Source organism: Pleurodeles waltl, chromosome 5 (genome assembly GCF_031143425.1).
Source record: "Pleurodeles waltl isolate 20211129_DDA chromosome 5, aPleWal1.hap1.20221129, whole genome shotgun sequence".
Lineage (NCBI taxonomy): Eukaryota > Metazoa > Chordata > Amphibia > Caudata > Salamandridae > Pleurodeles > Pleurodeles waltl.
Window position 1 is genome coordinate 892,927,193 of NC_090444.1, and position 21,608 is coordinate 892,948,800.

General features: G+C 43.7%; 1 protein-coding gene across 1 annotated transcript in view; it reads left to right on the top strand.

Moving 5' to 3' along the window:
* The window catches only part of PGBD5 (piggyBac transposable element derived 5), a 622,550-nt gene extending 610,724 nt beyond the window's left edge, over positions 1-11,826 (top strand). The window contains exons 6-7 of the mRNA XM_069235011.1: positions 7,148-7,253; positions 9,599-11,826. Of these exons, the coding sequence (XP_069091112.1) occupies positions 7,148-7,253; positions 9,599-9,794 (302 nt within the window). The 3' untranslated portion in view covers positions 9,795-11,826. The remainder of the gene's footprint in view (positions 1-7,147; positions 7,254-9,598) is intronic.
* Positions 11,827-21,608: the final 9,782 nt, after the last annotated feature.

Genomic DNA, 21,608 nt, shown 5'->3' on the forward strand with positions numbered 1-21,608 from the left:
CTTGATTGATGCAAATCAGGCTCCCGTCTTGATCAAAGTCTCACTTGTGAACCTCATCCTGAACAAATAAATGAATGATTCTTTGGATCTTGCTTTCATACCTAAGAGTTGGAAGCAGGCTCTGTTGTATCTGCTTTTAAAAAAACACCCTCTGCAGATCCTCAACTACTAAATAATTTCAGACCTACTTCACTCTTGCTGGCAATGGCCAAACTTCTGGAGAAGAATGTCAATAGACTGCTGTCTAACGTTTTAGAGTCTACATTACCATGACTGCATCGCTTGAGGTGATGAAGGAAAATCTTGACCATAATTCCTCTGCTATGGTGGTGCTACTGGACTTGCTTTGGCGTTTGACACAGGTTTTGCTTGACATACTTAGTACAATTGGTATCAGAGATCAAGCTCTGTCCTGGCTCAAATCCTTTATTGAAGACCAGACTCAGGCAGTTTTTCTCTATTGTTTCACCTGCTCCTCTATACATTTATAATGTGGTGTGCTACAGGGTTCGGCACTGACCCTTACCTTTTTTTCTATCTATATGAAGTTGTTAGCAAAGCTGGCTTGAATCCAGGGGCATGTATATGGTCTCTCATGTGGACGACACTCCGCTCCTCTTGGTGTTTCAGGAGAATGAGATGAAAGCATTGTGTTTGTTAGAAATGGGGTCTTTGGTTGGCAGTCAGGTTACCCCCTGTTCAAGCAAGGACCCTCACTATAGTCAGGGCAAAGGAGAAACACACCTGGTTAACCCCCAACTCACCCCCTTGGTAGCTTGGCACGAGCAGGCAGGCTTAACTCAGAAGCAATGTGTAAAGTATTTGTACCAACACACACAGTAATACAGTGAAACACTAGAAAATGGACACCACACCAGTTTAGAAAAACAGGCAATATTTATCTAAACCAAACAAGACCAAAACAACAAAAATCCAACATACACAAGTCAAGATATTAATTTCCAGAATAATAAGAGTCTTACTTCATAGAAAACAATGGAAACGTTGATTTCACACAAAGTACCTGGTTTGCATCAAAAATAAAGCTGCACGGGCAAGCATGCATCGGAAAAAGTCAGTGGTGCGTCGAATTCCTTGCTTGCAAGGGAGGCCGTGCTTCGTTTCTTCTACAGTCGGGTAGGCGATGCGTCATTTTTCTCCATCGCAAGAGAGCAATGCGTCGATTTCCGGAACGGGCACCTCGGGTCCATGCAGGTTCCCGAAAACTTTGACGCTCAAGAACGATGCATGTGAAATCCTGTCGCATGATGTTAGAAAACACGTGCGTGGGGTTTGCATCATTATCAGCAGCCGCAAGAGGGTGTTGCGTCATTTCTCCAGCAACGATGCGTCGATCTCCGAGCCGCGATGCAGGTGGAGTGTTGATTATTGCCGCAAAGCGGGTGGCGCGTCATTTTTCAGCCGCATTGCAGGTGGTGCGTTGAAAATGTCCCAGCACGGTGTTCTGTGCATAGATTTCAGTCTTTGTTCTGTCAACTTCACCTCTCACTGGACCAGGGACTGGATAGGACACCACTTGGCAGGGCAGACAGAGAGTCCAGGTGCTGACGGAGGAAGCCTTTGATGGCTCTGAGACTTCAAAACAGGAGGCAAACTCAGTTCAAACCCCTGGAGACTCTTCTCAAACAGGAATGCACAACAAAGTCCAGTCTTTGTCTCCTTTCACAGGCAGAAGCAGCAACTGCAGGATAGCCTAACAAAGCACATTTACAGGCAGGGGCAGCACTTCTCCTCAGCTCTTCAGCTATTCTCCTTGAAAGAGGTTCCTCTTGATCCCAGAAGTAATCTAAAAGTCTGGGGTTTTGGGTCCACTACTTATACTCCTTTCTGCATTTGAAGTGGGCAAACTTCAAAGGAAAGTCTCTGTTGTTCCCAAGATCCTGCCTTGCCCAGGCCAGGCCCCAGACACACACCAGGGGGTTGGAGACTGCATTGTGTAAAGGCAGGCATAGCCCATTAAGGTGTAAGTGACCACTCCTCCCTCCACTCTAGCTCAGATGGCCCATCAGGATATGCAGGCTACTCCCCAGCTCCCTTTATCTCACTGTCTAGAGGGGTTTCACAAACAGTCCAACTGTCAGTCTGACCCAGACAGGGAATCCACAAACAGGCAGAGTCACAGAATGGTTTAAGTAGGAAAATGCCCACTCTCTAAAAGTGGCATTTTCAAACTGACAATTTAAAAAACAACTTTACCAAAAGATGTATTTTTAAATTGTGAGTTCAGAGATACCAAACTCCAAATTTCTGTCTGCTCCCAAAGGGGACCTGGTCTTAAAAATTATTTAAAGGCAGCCCCCATGTTAACCTGGGAGAGATAGGCCTTGCAACAGTGAAAACCGAATTTGGCAGTATTTCACTGTTAGGACATGTAAAACACACCAGTACATGTCCCACCTTTAACATACACTGCACCCTGCCCAGGGGGCTACCAGGGGCCTACATTAGGGGTGCCTTACATGTATAAAAAAGAGAAAGTTTGGGCCTGGCAAGTGGGTACACTTGCCAGGTCAAATTGGCAGTTCAAAAGTGCAAGCACAGACACAGCAATGGCAGGTCTGAGCCGTATTTACAGGGCTACTCAAGTGGGTGGCACAACCAGTGCTACAGGCCTACTAGTAGCATTTGATTTACAGGCCCTGGGCACCTCTAGTGCACTTTACTAGGGACTTACTAGTTAATCAAATATGGCAATCATGGATAAACCAACCATGCATACATTTTACACACGGAGCACTTGCACTCTAGCACTGGTCCGCAGTGGTGAAGTGCCCAGATTACCAAAAACAGCAAAAAACGGAGTCCAGCACACTTTGAAAACCTGGGAAGCAGAGGCAAAAAAAGGCAGGGGAGACCTCGCCAAGGATGCCAGGTCTAACAGTGTTCTTTTAAGCTGTGGCTTAAGTCATTGGTTGAATGGCTGAATGAAAGCTGTCTTAAACTTAACTCTGATAAAACAGAGTTTCTCTTATTTGGCTCAAAGATTTCCCCTGATTTCTGTAACTGGCGGCCAGCAGAGTTGGAGGTCCCCCTCTCCAGGCACCTGTGGTTAGAAATCTGGGTGTGAAATTTGATTCCAGTCTCTCGTTCAAGCCCCAAATCAAGGTGATTTCTGCCAACTGTTTTGCCACGCTTAGGTCCCTAAAAAGGATGTTCTATCTAATACCTGAATGCTCTTGCAAATTGACCGTTCATGCCATGGTAACGTCCAAACTGGATTACGGCAACAGTTTGTATTTGGGTTTACCAGCTTACGTTATTCAGTTACTGCAAATGTTACAGAATGCCGCCACTCGCCTAAACCTGAAGTTTCGGCTACGGGTCCTGGTGAATCCTCACGCCAACTTCGCTGGCTACCTGTTATCAAGCAGATCCAATTTAAAGCTCCATGTTTTGCCTACAGGGCTTTTGAACAAAAAGGACCCCTTTATTTAAGGAAGAGATTCAAGCCTTTCTTCAAGTTAGATCATTGAGATCCAACAAACTTAAATGTCTCCAACGGCCCCAGATTTGAAAGGCCAGAGAAGTGGAAGATCTTTTGTTTTCCTTGTCTCAAAGCTATAGAATGTTCTTCCTCCTAGCGCGCAATGTAGTCCCTCAGAAACTGCTTTCAGAAAGAATCTAAAAACTTTTCTATATGACTCCTATATGTTTGGCATTTAAGTATGGCTGGAGATCTGCTGATCTGTTCTCTGTCCCTTACCACTAGCGCTGGGACTCCGGACTCCTCAATGGAGGTAGCTGTGTGCTCTAGAAATGACTTTGCATTGCATTGTATTGTACATGGAAAACTCATTGGGATGTTGATTTTGCACAGACCCCAGGCTGGAGAGCTGCCAGAGCACTGAAAACAGAGGGGGCGTGAAAGGGGAGACAGGACTATAAGGAGCAATCTCCACTGTAATTGGAGGGGTCTTTGGGATTTATTTTCCCTAGTGTTCATGGGAAAGATGGGTTGTTGCTGTATTTTTAATAAGTAATGGCTGCTAGATTGAAAGTAAAGTGAAGGAAGACATCATAATCCTCCCCTCAGGTCCTGACATAGAATCCCTGATTGTGATTTCTCAGATGCACACCCTTTAGAGCAATCCTTGGGCATAAGCACTTCGGGTCAGTTTTCCAGATTAGCTGTTTGTAAAGCTTGTAACAATTTGTCGAAGTAGAGCCAGTTTTTATTCTTACAGGCCATTTCATCCACTACTTTCATATATCCATCAGTATCAGTACAGTTGTGATTCATGTGTACATTTCCTGTTATGGATTGCATTGTTATTATTATGTTGCATGGCAACTGTCAGTTCACAGGCTCACATTCGGAATCCCATATTTTTTTAAAAGAACAAAAGAACACTCCTAGACTGTTTTTATCACTTCAATTTTTTATATGAAGAAAATAAGTACTTTCCCTTGTCATAGTTCCTGATCATTGAAAACACCACAGGTTCTTATTCAATGTATTTAATCAGTGTATTTTCAGATCCACTCCATATGATAAATCATTGGTTTATCAAATCCAGTTTTGTACATTGTCCTAATATTCATCCACGTTTGGGCTACACCCGTGTGTTTTTTCAAAACTGGTCAACAGGCATTACCTCAGTACTCAAAGTCATGAGCATCAGCTCTGTGAGACGTTTCAAAGAACCGGCTCTGTGAGTAGGTCCTGACCAATGGCCAAACCCTCCCAGTTGCATCCCAATAAACACCCTGTGCATGGGATCTGGATATGTGCAGCAACCCTAGGGCGCCAATAACTTTGTCGGCTTGGCTTTTAGATTTTCTTCTGGGGTTTGCAAATTTTACAGATGTAAAACCTGTCAAAGACATCTTACAATTTTGGCAAAAAATTTAAACTCACAAACTCACCAAACCCAAATTGCTGCTAGCCCAACATGCCAGCGAAATGTGGTGTATTTCCACCTATGTTTTTTTGGGTTTTTTTTTTGCACAGATTTTTTTTTATGGGAGTTTCCAAGTTAAATGTAAAACAATTTTGTTTGGGATCCTCCTCGTAAGTTTTTCGCTTCTGCATTTGACTATTTCACACAAAAGGAATTGTATACAATTTATTTGAAGATTGGGGACGATTGCTCGATGGTGGGGGCAAACTTATTCACAATACTAAAATAATATATTTTTCTAGCGCTCTAGAAAATGCAATTTAATGACGGCTGCATTAAACATACATACGTTTTCCCATTAACGTAATCTCCAAATTTGCATCCAATTTCTTCTCAATGATTTTGCTAATTTTAATGCAGATGATTTTCCTACAACCCTCTAATTTAAACTCAGTGAAACTGTGTAACTAGGAAAGCAAGAATAATAACCATTTCCATCGAATTTGATACACCTCCTTTGAGAGCCAGTCAGCCAATTTAAAATACATACAGTTATCCTTTTAACTAACTAGTACTGGGAATACGTTTTAACACAAACGTATATAGAATCCCCGATGATTCTCCGTTGGTAGTTCAAAGTCAGTGCTTACTTTGTAAAATAAATAATACAGTGCAGGAATGCCAAGGGGCATATTTTAAAAAAGTGGTGCTGCACCCAGTGCAGCGCCACTTTCCTTGTGCCCTTTAGCGCCCCGACCCCACCTTGTGTGCCCCATATTCAAAATATGGCGCACCATGGTGCAAGGTAGTGGGCAATAGCGCCACCATTTTGATGCTATTGATGTACTGTTCAGGGTTAGCGCCAACATTTTGGCGCTAACTCTGAATAGTACATAGGGGCCCATTAAGAATAATGGTGTGCCCCTTTTAACTCCTGCTCTGAGCAGGCGTTAAAAATGACTCAAAGAAATCTCTTAGATTTCATTGTGCCATTTTTTCAGGCACCCTAACGGGGGAACGCCCCCCTTGCATACATTATGCCTGGCGCTGGCATAATGTGGCGCAAGAGGTTACAAAGTGGCATTTTTGGCCATCTAACACCAATGTGTCGTTAGATAGTGCTAGGCCCTTCTAAATCTGGGCTGCTCAGGTTTTTCTTAGGAACACACAGCTGATACTACTGAATGTCATGGTTACTGAATACTAAAGCTGCTTCTAGATTCTACTTCATGCCTCTTTCTTCCTCCACTCCACATTTCGTCTCTCTATTTATTTCAAATGTATTTTAACTATTGCTCTTTCTTTTTGTCACTGTTTTACTATCTTTCCTTTTTACTTGTTCTTGGGTCAAAGTCTGATGCTGAAAATAAGTTTCAGTCTATGAAAATGAGCGCTGGACCCACCACCTGCAACATCTGCACAAATAAAAGTTTCCTACTTTTTAATGTTTTAGAGCCTACGAATTCTAAAAAAAAAATATCACAAGCATCTTTCAATACTTCATATAAAATTGAATTAGGCCACATTTGCCTTAGTTACAAGTTGTGTGATGCCAAATTCTGGTGTGGAACCCTAGTCACAAGTTGTGTGATGCCAAATTCCAATGTGGAACCCTAGGTTCAAGTTGTGTGATGCCAAATTCCAATGTGGAAGCGTAGGTACAAGTTGCGTGGTGCGAAATTCCAGTGTGGAACCCGAGTTACAAGTTGCGTGATGCGGAATTCCAGTGTGGAAATCTGCTCCGCACAATTATAAGTGTGCCAATGTTCGTGCACCCCTAATCCCCTCTCCTCCTCCTGCCTGATCCTCTGCTAAGGCACGGGAAGCATAACATGCTCACCTACCAGGCAATATCCTTCCTTTGCCTTTCCCATGCTCCTCACACCCATCCCTCAACCCACTTGCCCATACATACAGGCTTTGTCCCATGCGTTGACTAGCTGCTTAGAACAGGTGGTAAATGTGTGCTTTAACCCATATGGAATTGGAAATTCCACCTAACAAACCCTGCTTCCCACAGTAAGGCCCCATTCCGTGTGGTTTAATGTACCAAAGGAGTAATTCTGCACCTAGGTTGCAGCTGGTAACAGAAATCACAACTGCCCTCCCAGTTCATCATATTTCAGTCCTCTTGAACTAATTTGTTGATTTCAAACTGCACCATTGAATAGTAGTATTTTTGCTCAACCCTGAAATATTTAGCATTCAACTATAATTTGTACAGTATGTGTGGTAGCTAGAAGCTCAACAATCTCACAAGTACATAACCTTGCTTGCCATTGCAGGAGTCATCATTAAGAGGAAGAGCGGAGAGATTCCCTGCCCTCTGGCTGTAGAGGCTTTCGCTGCTCATCTCAGCTACATCTGTAGATATGATGATAAGTACAGCAAGTAAGTAAAATTACCCACCTTAAATCAGTGCACTGATGACAACTTAGCATTAGTGTAGAGTAATTATTTTTGTAATTGGAGCATCTCTGCCAAAATGAAGTAGTGGAAATGAGGAAGGAAGAAAAGAAGGGCATGTTAAAGTTTCAAATTCCATCAATATTTAGTTTAGGAACTTAAATATCCATAAAATAATATATTGATAATAACCACAGTTTTAAATTTGTGCCAAGTACGATATTCTAGCGTTATGCGCCCAGTAGTACACCTACGTCAAATTTGGCAAGAAGATTTCAGTGGCTAGTACCTAAATAATGACTGCCATTACTTTGGTGTCAAACTGCAATAGAAAAGGCAGTTTGGCAATAGCAAGGGCTCTTTAAAGGACCCTGTACTAGTAATAGACGATTTGCCGCTGGGGGATCTATCCCATTCTGCTATCTTAAAATTGCTTTTCGCATTCAAGGGCTCCTTGGCACTGATGGGTTGTCCATATACGCTAGTAGGATATTGTAAATGCTGGTCTTCATTGGACATGCATTCGCATTATATGCCAAGGACATTCTGACAGCATGTTTGAACTGGTCACGTTGAGCAATAAGCGTGGAAAAAAGGCCAGAATCAGTCAAACCCCAAAACATTGCATTTTAAAAACTAGGTATCCGGGCCCTATTACATATAGGGCGCACTTACTCTGCACCCAGTGCACCTTAAAACAGGTGCGCCGGGCTTGAACAGAGAAAGGGTGCCCTGTTACCTTGAATGCCCTGCTCCCAGGGCAGCCACAAACTCGCGCTGCCCTGGAGCAACGCATTAAAATGAAAAACAGAGTGGCTGCTTTACAGCTTGTCTGTGTTTGACTGTGTAGGCGGCAACCCGCCTGCACTTTTAAGGGAGATGAGAGATATCCTTGCAGGCAGGTGAAATGGGTGACTGTACCTGCCTGCAAGGGGATGTCTTGGGGTCCATAGGACCCCTTTCTCCCTTCCAGAGGGCTGCCAGCAGGGGCGCACTGTCAGTGCGCCACCTTTTGGGTGACGCACTGTCAGTGTGCCTCCTGACAGCTTCTTTGCCTCTGTGACCGCGTCTATAATTCAGTGCGAGGCAGATGCAAAGGGATTCCCTCATTTGCATGAGGCCACGAAGGGACCGCACAAGCCTCTATTGCCCTTTCTATAATACCAAAGTGCCCCAGGGGTGCTCAAAGTGGGCACACATGCCCTATTTGCTCCCGGGGCACTTTCCATAATACAACTCCAGTTGTACTAAACTATTTTGTGGACACCAATGCTCCAATTTACCAAAAAGGAGCATTTGTGACTACAAAGGAAGTTTATCTTATGGAGGAGTCCCATTTTAACAGTTGAAAAACGTTTACCGACTCCTAAAATTGTATTCCTCTTGGTCATTGAAGTGTAATTTGAAAGGGCTGGTTGTGGGCTTTCCTTTCAAATTGCTATCCTGGTAACATGTGGGTAAACCATTGAAAAGTTACCCACTCCAAGTTTGGATGGTAGCTGATGGGAAAACAAGGGGTCTTCTTTTAGACCCTTTTCCTTTAGCAAATTGTGGAAAAGTTTTTAGGGGAGTAGGTTGTGGCCCCAGGAACCACTGCCACCTCTCAGAAAAACTTTCCCAAAAAGATTTTGTTTTAAAAACAGCACCATTCATTTATTGGAATATAATCACAGACATGGTCGTCAGCTATACCTTAACAAGTCACCATCCCTGTTATTGTATCCACTCGGACTGAGTCACAATTTTCGACTTACCCAATGGATATTAATTAGGTAGTTTGGTTTGCAAAAATTCCAGTCTGATCACAAAAATTCTGGTTGCAAGTTGAAACAAGCATAATGATGCAACCAGCCCAAATTCTTAGGTAATTGAAGCTGTAAGTTTTCAGGGTATGAAAAAACACAGAAAGGTGGCGGTGTGCATACAGCTACAAGCACAAAAAAGGAAACCATTTTGGGTTGGGAAATAAACAGGGAAAATAGAAAAAAAAACAGAAAGGGGTATGCAAATTGAAGGATGGATTCAGATATTGCTCTAGGTTCTCAGAAAAGGTACAAACCTAAACATTAAGGAAACTTAAAAGGAGTCCCACTCTTTGGTTTCCATCATAACCTCTGTTTGGTATTGTTACCTGCAACCAACTACGAGCACAGGCCAGAGCATCTGCATTCCTTCTCACATCACACCCAGGGAAAGAAGGAGACTGTTGTTCAGTGATTTAATGAATACAAAAACAGAGGAAGATCTGTCTTTGTTCAATCTCTTATCCCATATCCATGTTACTGAATGTATCAGTAGGTGACTCGGTCTTTTCTTGTCTTCCTCTGCAGGTATTTCATCTCACATAAGCCAAACAAGACCTGGCAGCAAGTGTTTTGGTTTTCCATCAGCATTGCCGTAAACAATGCGTATATTCTCTACAAAATGTCCGATGCTTATAGCGTGAAGAAGTACAGTCGGGCACAGTTTGGAGACAGACTTGTAAAAGAGCTGCTGGGCCTGGAAGACACATCGCCATGTCATTGATGCATGGCTCGTTTCAGCTTGGGCACATAGGAAGAGAACTGGAAGAGGATCCACCACAGCAGTTGCTGACCAGTAGCCAGCGACCTCAACCCTACCTGTGATGCCCTGTGGAAAACTGCCCATGAATCCTTAATGGGTGGAGGGAGGGTATGCTTTAGGGCACGCAGGAAAGAACGGGAGAGGTAAAGACGATTGATCAGTTAGTTCACACAAGAGGAGGAAATCACAAAAAAACTTTCCGAAAAGTAGTTTAAGAGTTAGAGAAAGACTGAAGCAAACGTAATATTTGCAGAATTCAGAAGGTATTGCTTGATTAAAGGACCCTCACAAGGCATATCGGTTAGTCATAATGTCCACCATAGACTGAAGACCATATTATGACTCGTTACGGTCATGCTTTCATCGTGCACTTTTCATTTACTTTTTTTCATTTTATAATTTTCACATAAGAAATCTATTACAAGTGGTGATAGAATAAATCGCACTAGAAGGGGGAAGCATAGAGTTAGAGACAACAGAACATTTTCAAAATATGAACACAAATGATCTCTAGGCAAGAATGTGAATGTAGTATGAGAAAGTGTGATTGTTAGTTGAGGATTCAATATATACATGTGTCAAAAATTATTTTTTGTGTAATGAACTATGTTGATGGACAGATCACTATGTATTCTGGTGAGAAGGGTATTGCTGCCACGTTTTGCAATCTTGGTGGATGCATTAATGCACTCAATACTGTATACAAACTTTGATTATGCAAAATTGTACAAAGTTGCTGAAGATTTGCATCATATTCTCAAAGTCCTAAGACTGCTAGAAGCAGGGATGTCAGAGGTTTTTGCTGGGCCTGGGACAAAAATAATCATGTTAGGCTTATAGTTCAGTATGCGGTGCCATATAGAGGTTTAAACAATGTTAGTTAGCTGCCTTGAATAAACAGGATAGGCTTGCTTCAAAATCTATAAATAGATTTTGCAGCAGGAGTGCAAGGACCTGAAAAAGTGCGAAACCTGGGGAATAATACCCTCTCTGACCCCTCCATCCTGTCTGATGGGCCTGAATAGAGGTGGCATATCAAAATCCGAAATTTATCCTCCACCTGCACCCACAGATATAGAGGATTTTTAAAGAGCTCTGCTCATTTAGGGCCTCTTTACAAGCCCCCAACAGCACATTGCGCCACCGAGCGTCATTTTTTTATGCTCCGCTAACGCAGTGTGCTTGCCCATATTTACAAGGCCACGGAAAGCCAACTTGAGTTTTTTTTAATGGCCCCCTTTCACGCCTAACTGCATGAAAGGGGCATTCAATGGGTGTTGCTGTGGGTGTTCCCATGCAACACCCATGGAATCTGACACATTCCCAGATCTACAAGGCTGGAAATGTGTCAGATTCCTACACCACTTAGGGGGTAGCATTAAAATGGTGCAATTGAGAGAAATAACATTATTTCTCCCGTGTTTTCCTCTTTTTATGTATGCTGCATTCTGCAACACACAGAGAAAGAGGAAAACGCCATTAATGATTGTTTATGTGCAGGAAGGTGTCGCTCCCTACACATAAACAATCATCCCAGCAAGGGTGCCCTCGTTGGCGCTAGACAGCAGTTTGTGCTCCAGTGCAGATGAAAGTACAGGAATACGTTGTATTTCCGTAAATACGACGCATCCTTGCACTTTCAAAATTATGCAGTGCAGCACAGCAAGCTGGTTTGCAACCCCATGCTGCTTCATTTCTATGTAAATGAGCCCCTCAGTGTCTTCTTGATATGAATCTGATAGCTCTGAACCCTCTAAGCCACTTAAATGTCATTTCTGAAAGAGGTTTACCTTGCTGGCTCCTGCCACACTTAATGCTTTTTTGTCTGTTTTGTAGGCAACAGCCCCCCACATGAGAAGGGGTGCAGAGTTGGGGTGGAGGGCAACTGTGGAATGGGTGGGATCAGTACTTGCTATTCTTCACTTATTGTCACACTGTTGATTTCAGTATCTGATATTCTCTATAATGTTATTAAAAGGCAGCTTCACCTCTCGCTCTTATCTGGTGTCCAGTGGTTTTAGCTTCATGCAGTGATTTCACTACTGTCAGCATCGCAGCCACATGTTTCGATTCTCTGGGGAAGGGGGAACCACCCCATTACATCTGATGCACGCTTTGCATGTTTTTATCATTTTCTGGTGCTTGGGCCTACACCTACCTCCCATAAGACTATCATCCGAAGGTGATCTCTACAACACACTACAGGGCATATTTACACAAGCCCTATGCGCCACCAGAGAACCACTTTTTTTTACGCTCTTGCATCGCAGGTTGCAGACCAGGTGTCCTTTCCTGCACAAAAACAATCCTGCATGCAACATTTGCACCCTTGCACCATGGTGCAAGGGTGTCTGATTTGGCGCTAGGCAGTTAAAAGGGTGCCAGCGCAGAGGGAGAGGACAGAAATGCACTGTATTGTGTAAATACAATGCATTCCTACCCTTTCCCTGTGGTGCATGATAGCATAGCAAGGTCACTTGGGCTCATATTTATACTTTGTGAGCGCCACATTTGTGTCACATTTTGACGCAAATGCAGCGCTAAAAAAGTATAAATATGGGCCTTGGTGCGCTGCTCTGTACCACTTTTTGTAAATATGCCCCTAACATTTTCATTCCCAGATTGGCAAGCATCGTTACAACTGCCAGTGTCACTAGAAGTCTCTGTGGCCACCAGACTATATTGTACATAATATCCTGGGTCATATGCAGATACCCCAACATCTGGCACAGACTTTACTTGTTCACATTCTCTATTGCCATTAGATTTGGTGTTGCTATGACAATGTGGACTGGCATTGCAGTCTTTGATCCTGGTCTAGAGCAAAGCTCTCCAACTGCAAAAAACACAGAGTCCTTGTGGCAATCAGACAAAATTGCTGAAGATGCCTGGTACATAGTTGGAAACCTCCAACATCCAAGGCATGTTCCACAATGTCATGTCATTTAATGCCAACAGCACTGACATCTGAAAAGACTCAGACTCTCATTTAAGAGGATTTGGTGTAGGGAAGTACAGCAAGTCACCTTGCTATGCTGCTCTCCGTCAAAGTGAAAGGGCCTATCCAATATGGTGCATTCCCCTGTCCTTCCCTCCTGCGCTGGCGCTGTTTCGACAGCCTAGCGCCAACTCAGGCACACTTGCACAATTGTGCAAGGGACCCTGCGTTGTCGGTAGGATTGTTTAAGTGCAGGAAGAGGCACCTTCCTGCACAGAAACAATCCATACAGGCATTTTCCACTCAATGCGTGCTGCAAAAGGCAACACACATAGAAAGAAAAAAAAGAGTAGAAATATAGATATTTCCCCTCGTTATACCTGCCCTGGGGAAGTGTAAGATTTTGATGCAAGCATCAAAACCCATGGAAGTTGCGTGGGAACACCCACCCTGGAACACCTCCTTTGTGCAGAATAAGGCAGCGCAGCAATTTGCGCTGCATTGCCTTACTCAAGATTTATTAGGCCATTCAAATCCACGCAGTGTTGCTTTACGTGGCTTCATAAGTCTGACTCAGAACCTTGCTTCACGCATGTACCACGTTGCATGGTGCAAGCGTGCTGCAAGGCTCTCATAAATATGCCTCTAACTCTATAGGGTCTCCACTCTGTCTGCATTGGAAGAAGTTCCACTACAGTTATTTGGTCCCAGGCTGGAGCACAGCCTCAGCACTGTGAATGTTACCATGGGTATTGGTGACCACCAGGCAACATTTCCCATGTTTTCCTGGGGCATAGGTCTCCAGCCAAACTCTGAGAGTTTATGTCATGTCTCAGCAACAGCAGATATTCTGGCATTCTCCTGCTTTCATGTGTTTTGTGGCTCACAGAGAACTCGACTTGCAGAAAGGGACAGCAGCTATACAGATATTGAGCTGTTGGGTTCTGTTTGCTACAGATTACTGCCTGCGCTTATTAGAGGTTATCTTTGTGTAACTTTGCTTTTTGCCGAGTTTTAGACCATACCCACATCATTGCACTAAAAGTATTATTCATCTGTGTTACAATTTCCCTATGAGGTATTTGCCAGACTTCTTTCTCTAGATAATCTGAACACACAGGTAGACCATTAGCCTTCTAACCACTGTCAAACTGCCAAGAAAGCATTTGCCACTCGTTGAAATGTTGCCTGCTAAGCACCAGATTGGGTATTAAACAGTGTCACAAACATTTGTCAGTTGGCGGGTTACCATCTCCTCTGTCATATTATATGCTTCACCAAGACCAACCGCAGCGTATGAATGACGTGGTGACTGTCATCTATACAAATTCCAAGGGTTACTCAACTACATACCCATTTCACATGCCCTGGATGTAAATACTGCACCGTCTGTAGCACTGATTCCTGAAATATCCACTGCTTAGTTGGTGTGCTGTTACCTCCTGGTCATAACATGCAAGTGCTACAGAACTTCCAACATTTAAGTGCTGTACTTATGGATTTTTAGTAGATCACTAGTCATTTCTTAATTTGCTTTATGGAAACTGATTTTTTCCAATTAAAGGACCCTCCCATGTAAAAGGGTAGACCATTGATGCATTTTTTTTCCAAAACACTCCCTCATTTCCATTAGGGATAACATTAAAGTTTATCTAGTGACACCATCACCTAAATTGCTTTACCTTGACTATACTAAATGGCACATTCCTCGGACTGATGTGCGACCTTGAACTACCTATTGGGTCTAATGACGGACATTCATGGCCATTCTTGCAGCACCACTTTCAAACCGTTTGACGGATCTACCATTTATTTTGTCTAAGACTTTATCCTGCATAAGAATCCAGAATTTACCACACTGACCCTTAAGCAGACAAACGTTAAAGCAGAATTCATATGTGGCGAGCATCAACATCTGCAGGAACAAAGAGGACAGTATTGGTATATGATAAGTGAGAAGAATTGGACTAAATCAGATTGTCTCCAAACTGGCCTCCTTCGCTACTAACCCTAACAGTTGATCCATTAAATCACTCCTGCAAGGCTGTCTGGAACAATCCTCAGAACTTCCTTATAGAAAAAAAAAAACTATAAGTCAAATATTGGTCACAACTACTAAACGATCGATACATTATCACGTTTTTTTCTTAGGCTCATTTAGGTTGGAGGTTAAGTTGGGGTTATAATGCCCATTCCCAGTGCCCTCTAACTTGCCAAAGGACCCAGCCACCACGTTACCTTTTAGTTCAGATTTTTATTAACTCAAACCTGTACTTTCAGAAATACTTTGTACCTGACTTTGAAAAGAAGTTTGTTGGTCTCACTCCTAAAGAACCAGAACGGTCAAATTTAGAGTTATATACCCCTTCACCATCTTACCAGTCATGGCTACAATTTTAAAGATAGTTGTGGTTAATCACTACAAGAGCATTTGGATACTCACCATTGATGCACCCCCATGCAGTCTGGCTTTAGACCCTACATGGAACAGACAGCGCTGTCTTCATCTTTTGAGGCGATGCACTCTATATGGTGGGTGACAGGTAAAATGGCCTATTAGTTATGTTAGATCTCTCTGTGGTATTCAACACAGTGTACCAATATATTCATTTTAAAAGCCTAGGCAGATAGCTCTCACCAATGTTACTAATATCAAACAGTTTACATGTGGGGTCACCAACATGTAGCTCTTGTCAGCTGTAAGTAAGTATTTCATGCTTGAAGAGTCCAGTGCTTCATTTGCCAAGACTCCATGCTTTTACACACACTTCATTGTGAATAGTTGTATTGCAACCCCCTCTGTCAGTCTGTGTGTGTGTGGTGCAAGAAGACACCATTGGTTATTAGTGCAAGTCTTTAGGAGTGGACATTAACACAAGTAGACACCTCACTTGATCCATGAGTAAGGTGTGGTGTGTGCAAACGTGAGTGTTCACATTTGTGTGGTTCCGTCTTTGTGTGAGTTGAATGACTGTTCATGGTGCATTGTCATTCCATGAGAGTGTGCAATTCCACGCATCTGAGACATACAGTGGCATCTGCCCTCCCTACATATGACAGTTTCTGGCAGTTTGATGTCCAGCTTTGAAAACAGTTGCCCTGGCTTAATCATCAGTCCTGGCATGTCACAGGCAGCTTTGGCCTGTTGCCACATCTCACTTAGCAGCTACTACCTCAGCCATAATGGGCACCATTCTTGATATATTATGGACCTCCTTGACCTAAATTTAAACACTGCAGTGCAGATTTATTAAAAAGTCACACAGCACAGCAAGTCACTATGCTGCGCTGCGTGATAGGGAAAGGGCAGGAATACACTGTACTTTACATTGTATGGGGCACTCCTCGCTTTTCCCTGTGGTGGCGCACAATGTGCTGTGTGGCGCCAACGTAGGCACCCTTGCACCATGGTGCAAAAGTGCCTGCATTGTAAGCAGGATTGTTTTTGTGGAGGAAACTGCACTTTCATGCACAAAAGCAATCCCCTGAGGTATTTTCCTCTTTCTATGTGTGCTGCAGAAAGAGGTAAAGATGAGGTGAAATAAACAAATATCTACTTGTTACGCCTCACCTGGGGAGGCGTAGCAGTTTTGGCACATTTCCAGGTCTACCACTTACGGTAAATCTGGAAATGTTTCAAAATCCATGGGTTTTGTGTGGGAACACCCACGCACTACCAATGGAACGCCTCTCTAGGGCAGAGTAATGCAACACTGAAATGTGTGCTACGTTGCGTTACTCTTGATTTATCAAGGCCATGAAAGGTGGCCTTGCATGACTTGATAAATCAAACTTAAGGGTTGCTTTTAAGCCCCGTTGTGTGGTGCAAAAGTGATGCAAACCTTTGACAAATATGCCCCTACATACATAAGGTAGGCTACCTCACAGCTGACATACTTATGGCCATTTCTTCCATATTGTGGACATTCTTGCTCACATATTCTGGATCACTGACAGAATATCGGAAACAGAAATTTTGCATGGCCTTAATATTGTGTCAAGAATATCGAGGACCAAAATACCGAGAAGGTAAGTGCAAATAGGTGGGTATAGATTTACTATTCTTAGTTCCACATCTATGTACCTTGAAGATATATATATATTGTCAATGTACATATATGTGGAATTATGTATAGTAAAACTTTACTTACTTATAGAAACTTACCTTCACGATATTTGTGTCCTCGATATTCTTGACACATATTTCGATCCACAAAATTTCTGTTTCCTATATTCTGTCTAAATACCCATAGTTTCAGGCCTGTCATAACAATGGCTGTCCTTTGCATTAAGGATCCCTGGTAGTCATTGTATAATGGTTGCTATCCTTGGCATTATGGTGGCCATTCCTGGCATTTGGTGGTAATATATGCAACTTGAGGCAGAATCTGTCTACATGAGTACTTGATGAAAATGCAAAGCTAATTTGGGGACCAACCATGTATTTGCTAAATGATGAAAAACGATGGTGCAGTTTACTAACATTTGTTTAACAATGTTTTATTGGTTTTTAGAAAGAAAAATAGCAGTATGGCCGGTTCATCAAGGGCTCAATTATTTCCATTGTCATGCATGGCCAGCCCTCTCCCCTTCCTCCCTCCCGGCCCCAGAAGATAAGCTCCGTAGGTGTGGTCTTGGTATTACACTCACTGTCAATAGGTGAATAAGCGCTTAAGTAGTAAAATAACCAAACTTCATTTGGGAAACAGAAATATGCTCATCTGCAAGGTACGGCGCAAGGATCTCAATGATTTAGGGCAGCTATACAGAAAGTCTCTGTCCTGTAGATTATTTGCCAGGAGCCCACATTTCTTCATCTCATTTAGTCCCTAGGTCGTTTTCTTTGTTGCCAACATCATCCAAAGTCTCCCTGTCCGTTCATGTATTGTCAGGATATGAAGTGCTTTCAGTTGCTTTGCTGCCAAGGTCACATTTGTGATCAATCGCTAGTCTTTTTTCTTTATGCATTTACTGTCCACTGGCTGTATATTGAGCACCAGCGTTGCTGGATTGTGTTGCAACTGGAAGGCAATCACCCCTTTAATGTGACTGAGGATCTCCCTGCAAGAGTGTGAGACTGAGGCACACCCACAATTCATGCAACATATCCCCCACCTGTCCACATCATTGCCAGCGTATCCCATCAGCAGTATCATATGTTTCAGCTTCACCTGTGTAACATGCCATCCCATCATCATCTTATAGAATTTTTTTTATCCTGTAAGCTCTTGCAAAGTGAAGGTATGTCAACCCACAGTTTTTGCCATTGAGCCAAAGAAATCTGCTGTCCCAGGGCTTTCTGCGTGTTTCATGTAAGACCATCTGCGTGTTTCATGTAAGACCAATCTAATGGTTCCCCCACATCTGTCATGATCATGTAAATGTTGGATATGAGACCTTTGTACTGAAATGCTTTCCCCAGGCTGTTAATGGTCACGGCACTGCGGCCCTTTTGTCAAGATGAAGGGCCCTGTGATGCAGCTGGAAATAGTGGATGTGATCTATTTTCTTGAGTTCATAGTATTGCTTACAATGAGGAAAGTGTTTAATGTCAGTCCCATGGAATAAATAATGTAGCATCCTACACCCTTCATCTGTCCAGCAGTTGAAATCCCCCTTGACAAAGCCCTATGTAAGGTCTAAATTACCCAACAGCAGTGTGTAGGTGTGTCAAAAGGAAGTTAGTGTTTCTTTCCTCCTAAGCGAATCCCAGACTTGCATGGCTGATTTTAAAAGGTTTGAGTAGTAACAGACCTGTGGTCTTCGAAGGAGTAAAGACGGTCAGCTCCAACAGCGCTTCAAGCTCATTCAATATAATTTTATCGATCAGCTACACTTGACACCACAAACATTGCACACAATATATACAACTTGTTCGGAGAATTGTCCGCGATGCAATTCTAATCCGGCAGTCTTCTTGCTTATGGTCTGGGCATGTCAATCTCTAATGCCCTTCTGGCAAACTGTCCTTGAGAGTCTGAATAATGCAACGGGATGGGATCTACAGCTAGATATTCACCAGATAGTGCTTGATCTTCTTTCTTCTCCGGCCAGGAAGCAGCTAAACCGTCAATTTCCTCTTTTAGGAGTGGTAATGGCAAAGAGAAGCATTGCAGTAGGGTGGCTCCAATCCAGCCCACTGGGTATTAGGCCTGGCTGTGTGATGTCCTGGAGTGGGCGGAGCAGAGGAGGTATGCATGCGACACATTCAAACAGATGAAAAATTAGAGGATGATCTGAGAGAGTGCAACGGATTTGCAGGAGGCAGCCAATGGGAGTGGGAGTAACACAGCGGCTGTAGATGACACTGTCCACCCTGAGGGAAGAACGGAACATACTTGACCTGGTCCCTGTTAACTTGCCGAGGAATTTGGGGCTTCCCCAGGTGCACACATACTCAGTTATTGTAATGACCAGGACATCTACTTGAAGCAGATACAGGGTGAAGGGGTGGGGTTTATACAGCTTTATGGCGCAGGATCACGAACATGAAGTAGGTATAAAACACATTTCTATTGGGATACAGGCTTGTCTTTGACACATGCTGGCAATTATGTTACAAACACTATGACGTGTAGGGGTGTACTATTATACTGTCATTATGGACACTGGAATACTGTGTGCCAGCTGAAGACTGAGCTCCATTGTCATTCTGTTATCATTCATAAAAACGTAATAATGTTTATTGGAAAAAAACAGACCTGTGGTCTTGCATGCTCAGGAGTTACAGTACAGCCCATAGCAGGAGGTTTATTACTGCTCTGTCCATGTGTATCCAATGACATTCTATTTTGTAGAGAGGGACCATTCAAAAAATGGGGATCTGAGAGGCTTGGTAATGTTTCTTAATATCTGGTAACCACATGCCTCAAGATCGCTTGTGTGCATTCAGCATCTTCAAAACCCTCACATTTTACCTGCCTATTAAAAGCATAAATTGCCTTTTATCTAGCCACTACATCAGCATCAGGAAGCTTATCTGCAGCATGTGGAAGAGGTATAGCAGTCTTGGTAGTATGTTCTGCTAGATTACTGCCACCCTGCCATCCATGAAAGAAAGAGGTTATTCCATTTATGCAGAATTTAGTAATAGCAGGCAACAGGCGGAGATAATTTGACGCATACAATAAGCAGTGTTTAGGGGTAATATAAATCCCCATGTATTTAACAATTTTCTTTCTGATGGATACAACTACCTGTGGATTCCTCACCTTATGAATTCTCCAAATGCGCCAGCATTCGATGGAAACTTTCTTCCCAGCTCTTCAGGTCGACGAGGACGTCACAATTGCACGGCTCCACATGCGACTCCGTCTGACTTCATTGTGGCAATAAGAAGTCCTCGCCGGCATGCTGACGTCAGTTCCCTTTTTTCCGTGCCTTCAACGCTAACGGTTTTCTTCTAGCTCTCGAGAAGCTACTGTTTCGAAGGTGTCTTATTGTACCTGTTACAATGTCTCCTCCTAAGAAGTCAGTGTTTAAACCTTGTCGTGAGCGCGGGGTCGTATGTCTGTCACGGACCCTCATGATGACGGTTTATGGTGTCTCAGTTCCGACCATGACGTAGAAGAGTGCATGTCCTGCCAAAGAATGAATCAGAAGGTGCTGAAAGAAAGAGAAGCTAATCTCTTTTAGCTAAAGCGAAGAAGGGGCACAGAAGTCACCGAAGGTCCAAGACAAGAGATTCGTCAACCCATAAGTCATCGAGGTCACACAAGAAGCGGCGCCGCACGACTCTAGACATCGTTCTTCTAGAGATTGGTCTCGATCTCAGTCTCCATCTAGACGGCGTCGTACGGCGTGGGAGGTTAATCCTACTGTAACTCCCCGGCCTCAAGGTCCTCAGGCTTCTCCAGCACCATCACTCATCGGAGTGGTCGAGTCTCTGGCGAGTCCTCCGACTAATTTTTTGCCTGTGTTGGTTCAGGAGTCCGGTGCACAGGTTTCGGATCCTACCTAAAAGCCACATGAAGAATCCGGCGGCTTTTCTGAATGCTATGTTCAGCATTTTTAATAAAGCTATGGCCCCTGCTGGTGCACGAGCTGGTCCCATGGGTCCTTTGGCATTCTCCTTGGGCTCTCCGGCTCCATACAAGTCGGCTCCATTTGTGCCTTTCTATCAGGCTGAGGGTGCTGGTTCAGTGCCGATGACATTGCCTCATAGGCCAACGGCCCCGATGACATCCCCTCATATGCCGACGGTGCCGATGGAGTCAAATCCGGCAACGGATGGGTCCCGGTTGGGACGGAGTGCATCTACTTCTTCTCCCTTACCGCACCCATCTGTTTTGAAGCCGGCGTCGTCGACGTCGGCTAACTCTCTGTCGACGCTGAGGTTGGAGGCTAGGTTGAAGTCGAGGAGGAGAGCGTTGAGGCTCTTTGAAGAGCAAGAGTACCAGAGACAGCTATGGGAGGAAGGAGAGATTGCTGAGCCCTTGGGAGAGTTTCAGGGCCTGGACTCAGCTAGTGGGCTGGACACTTCCCCTGAGTGTGATCTTTCATCCCGGGGGAATTTACGGAAGAGGCGGCTTCCTATCATTATGTTATTAAGAAGGCTGCAGATTTTTTTGAGCTTCCATTGCCAGCTGCTGGAGTTAAAACAAACATTTTGACTGAAGTTTTACATCCTTCCTCTACTTCAGCGGGCCCCTGCTCCCTTTCAATGATGCTCTTACGGAGCCTATTTTAGAGATTTGGAGAAAGCCTGTTACATCGCCAGCTGTGTCTTGAACTGTAGCAAGGGGGTGCAGGGTTACTCCTGGGGATCCAGGATTTTTGTCACAGCATCTGACTCCTGAGAGCTTGGTGGTCCAGGCTTCTTGTTCGGCTTGATCTGC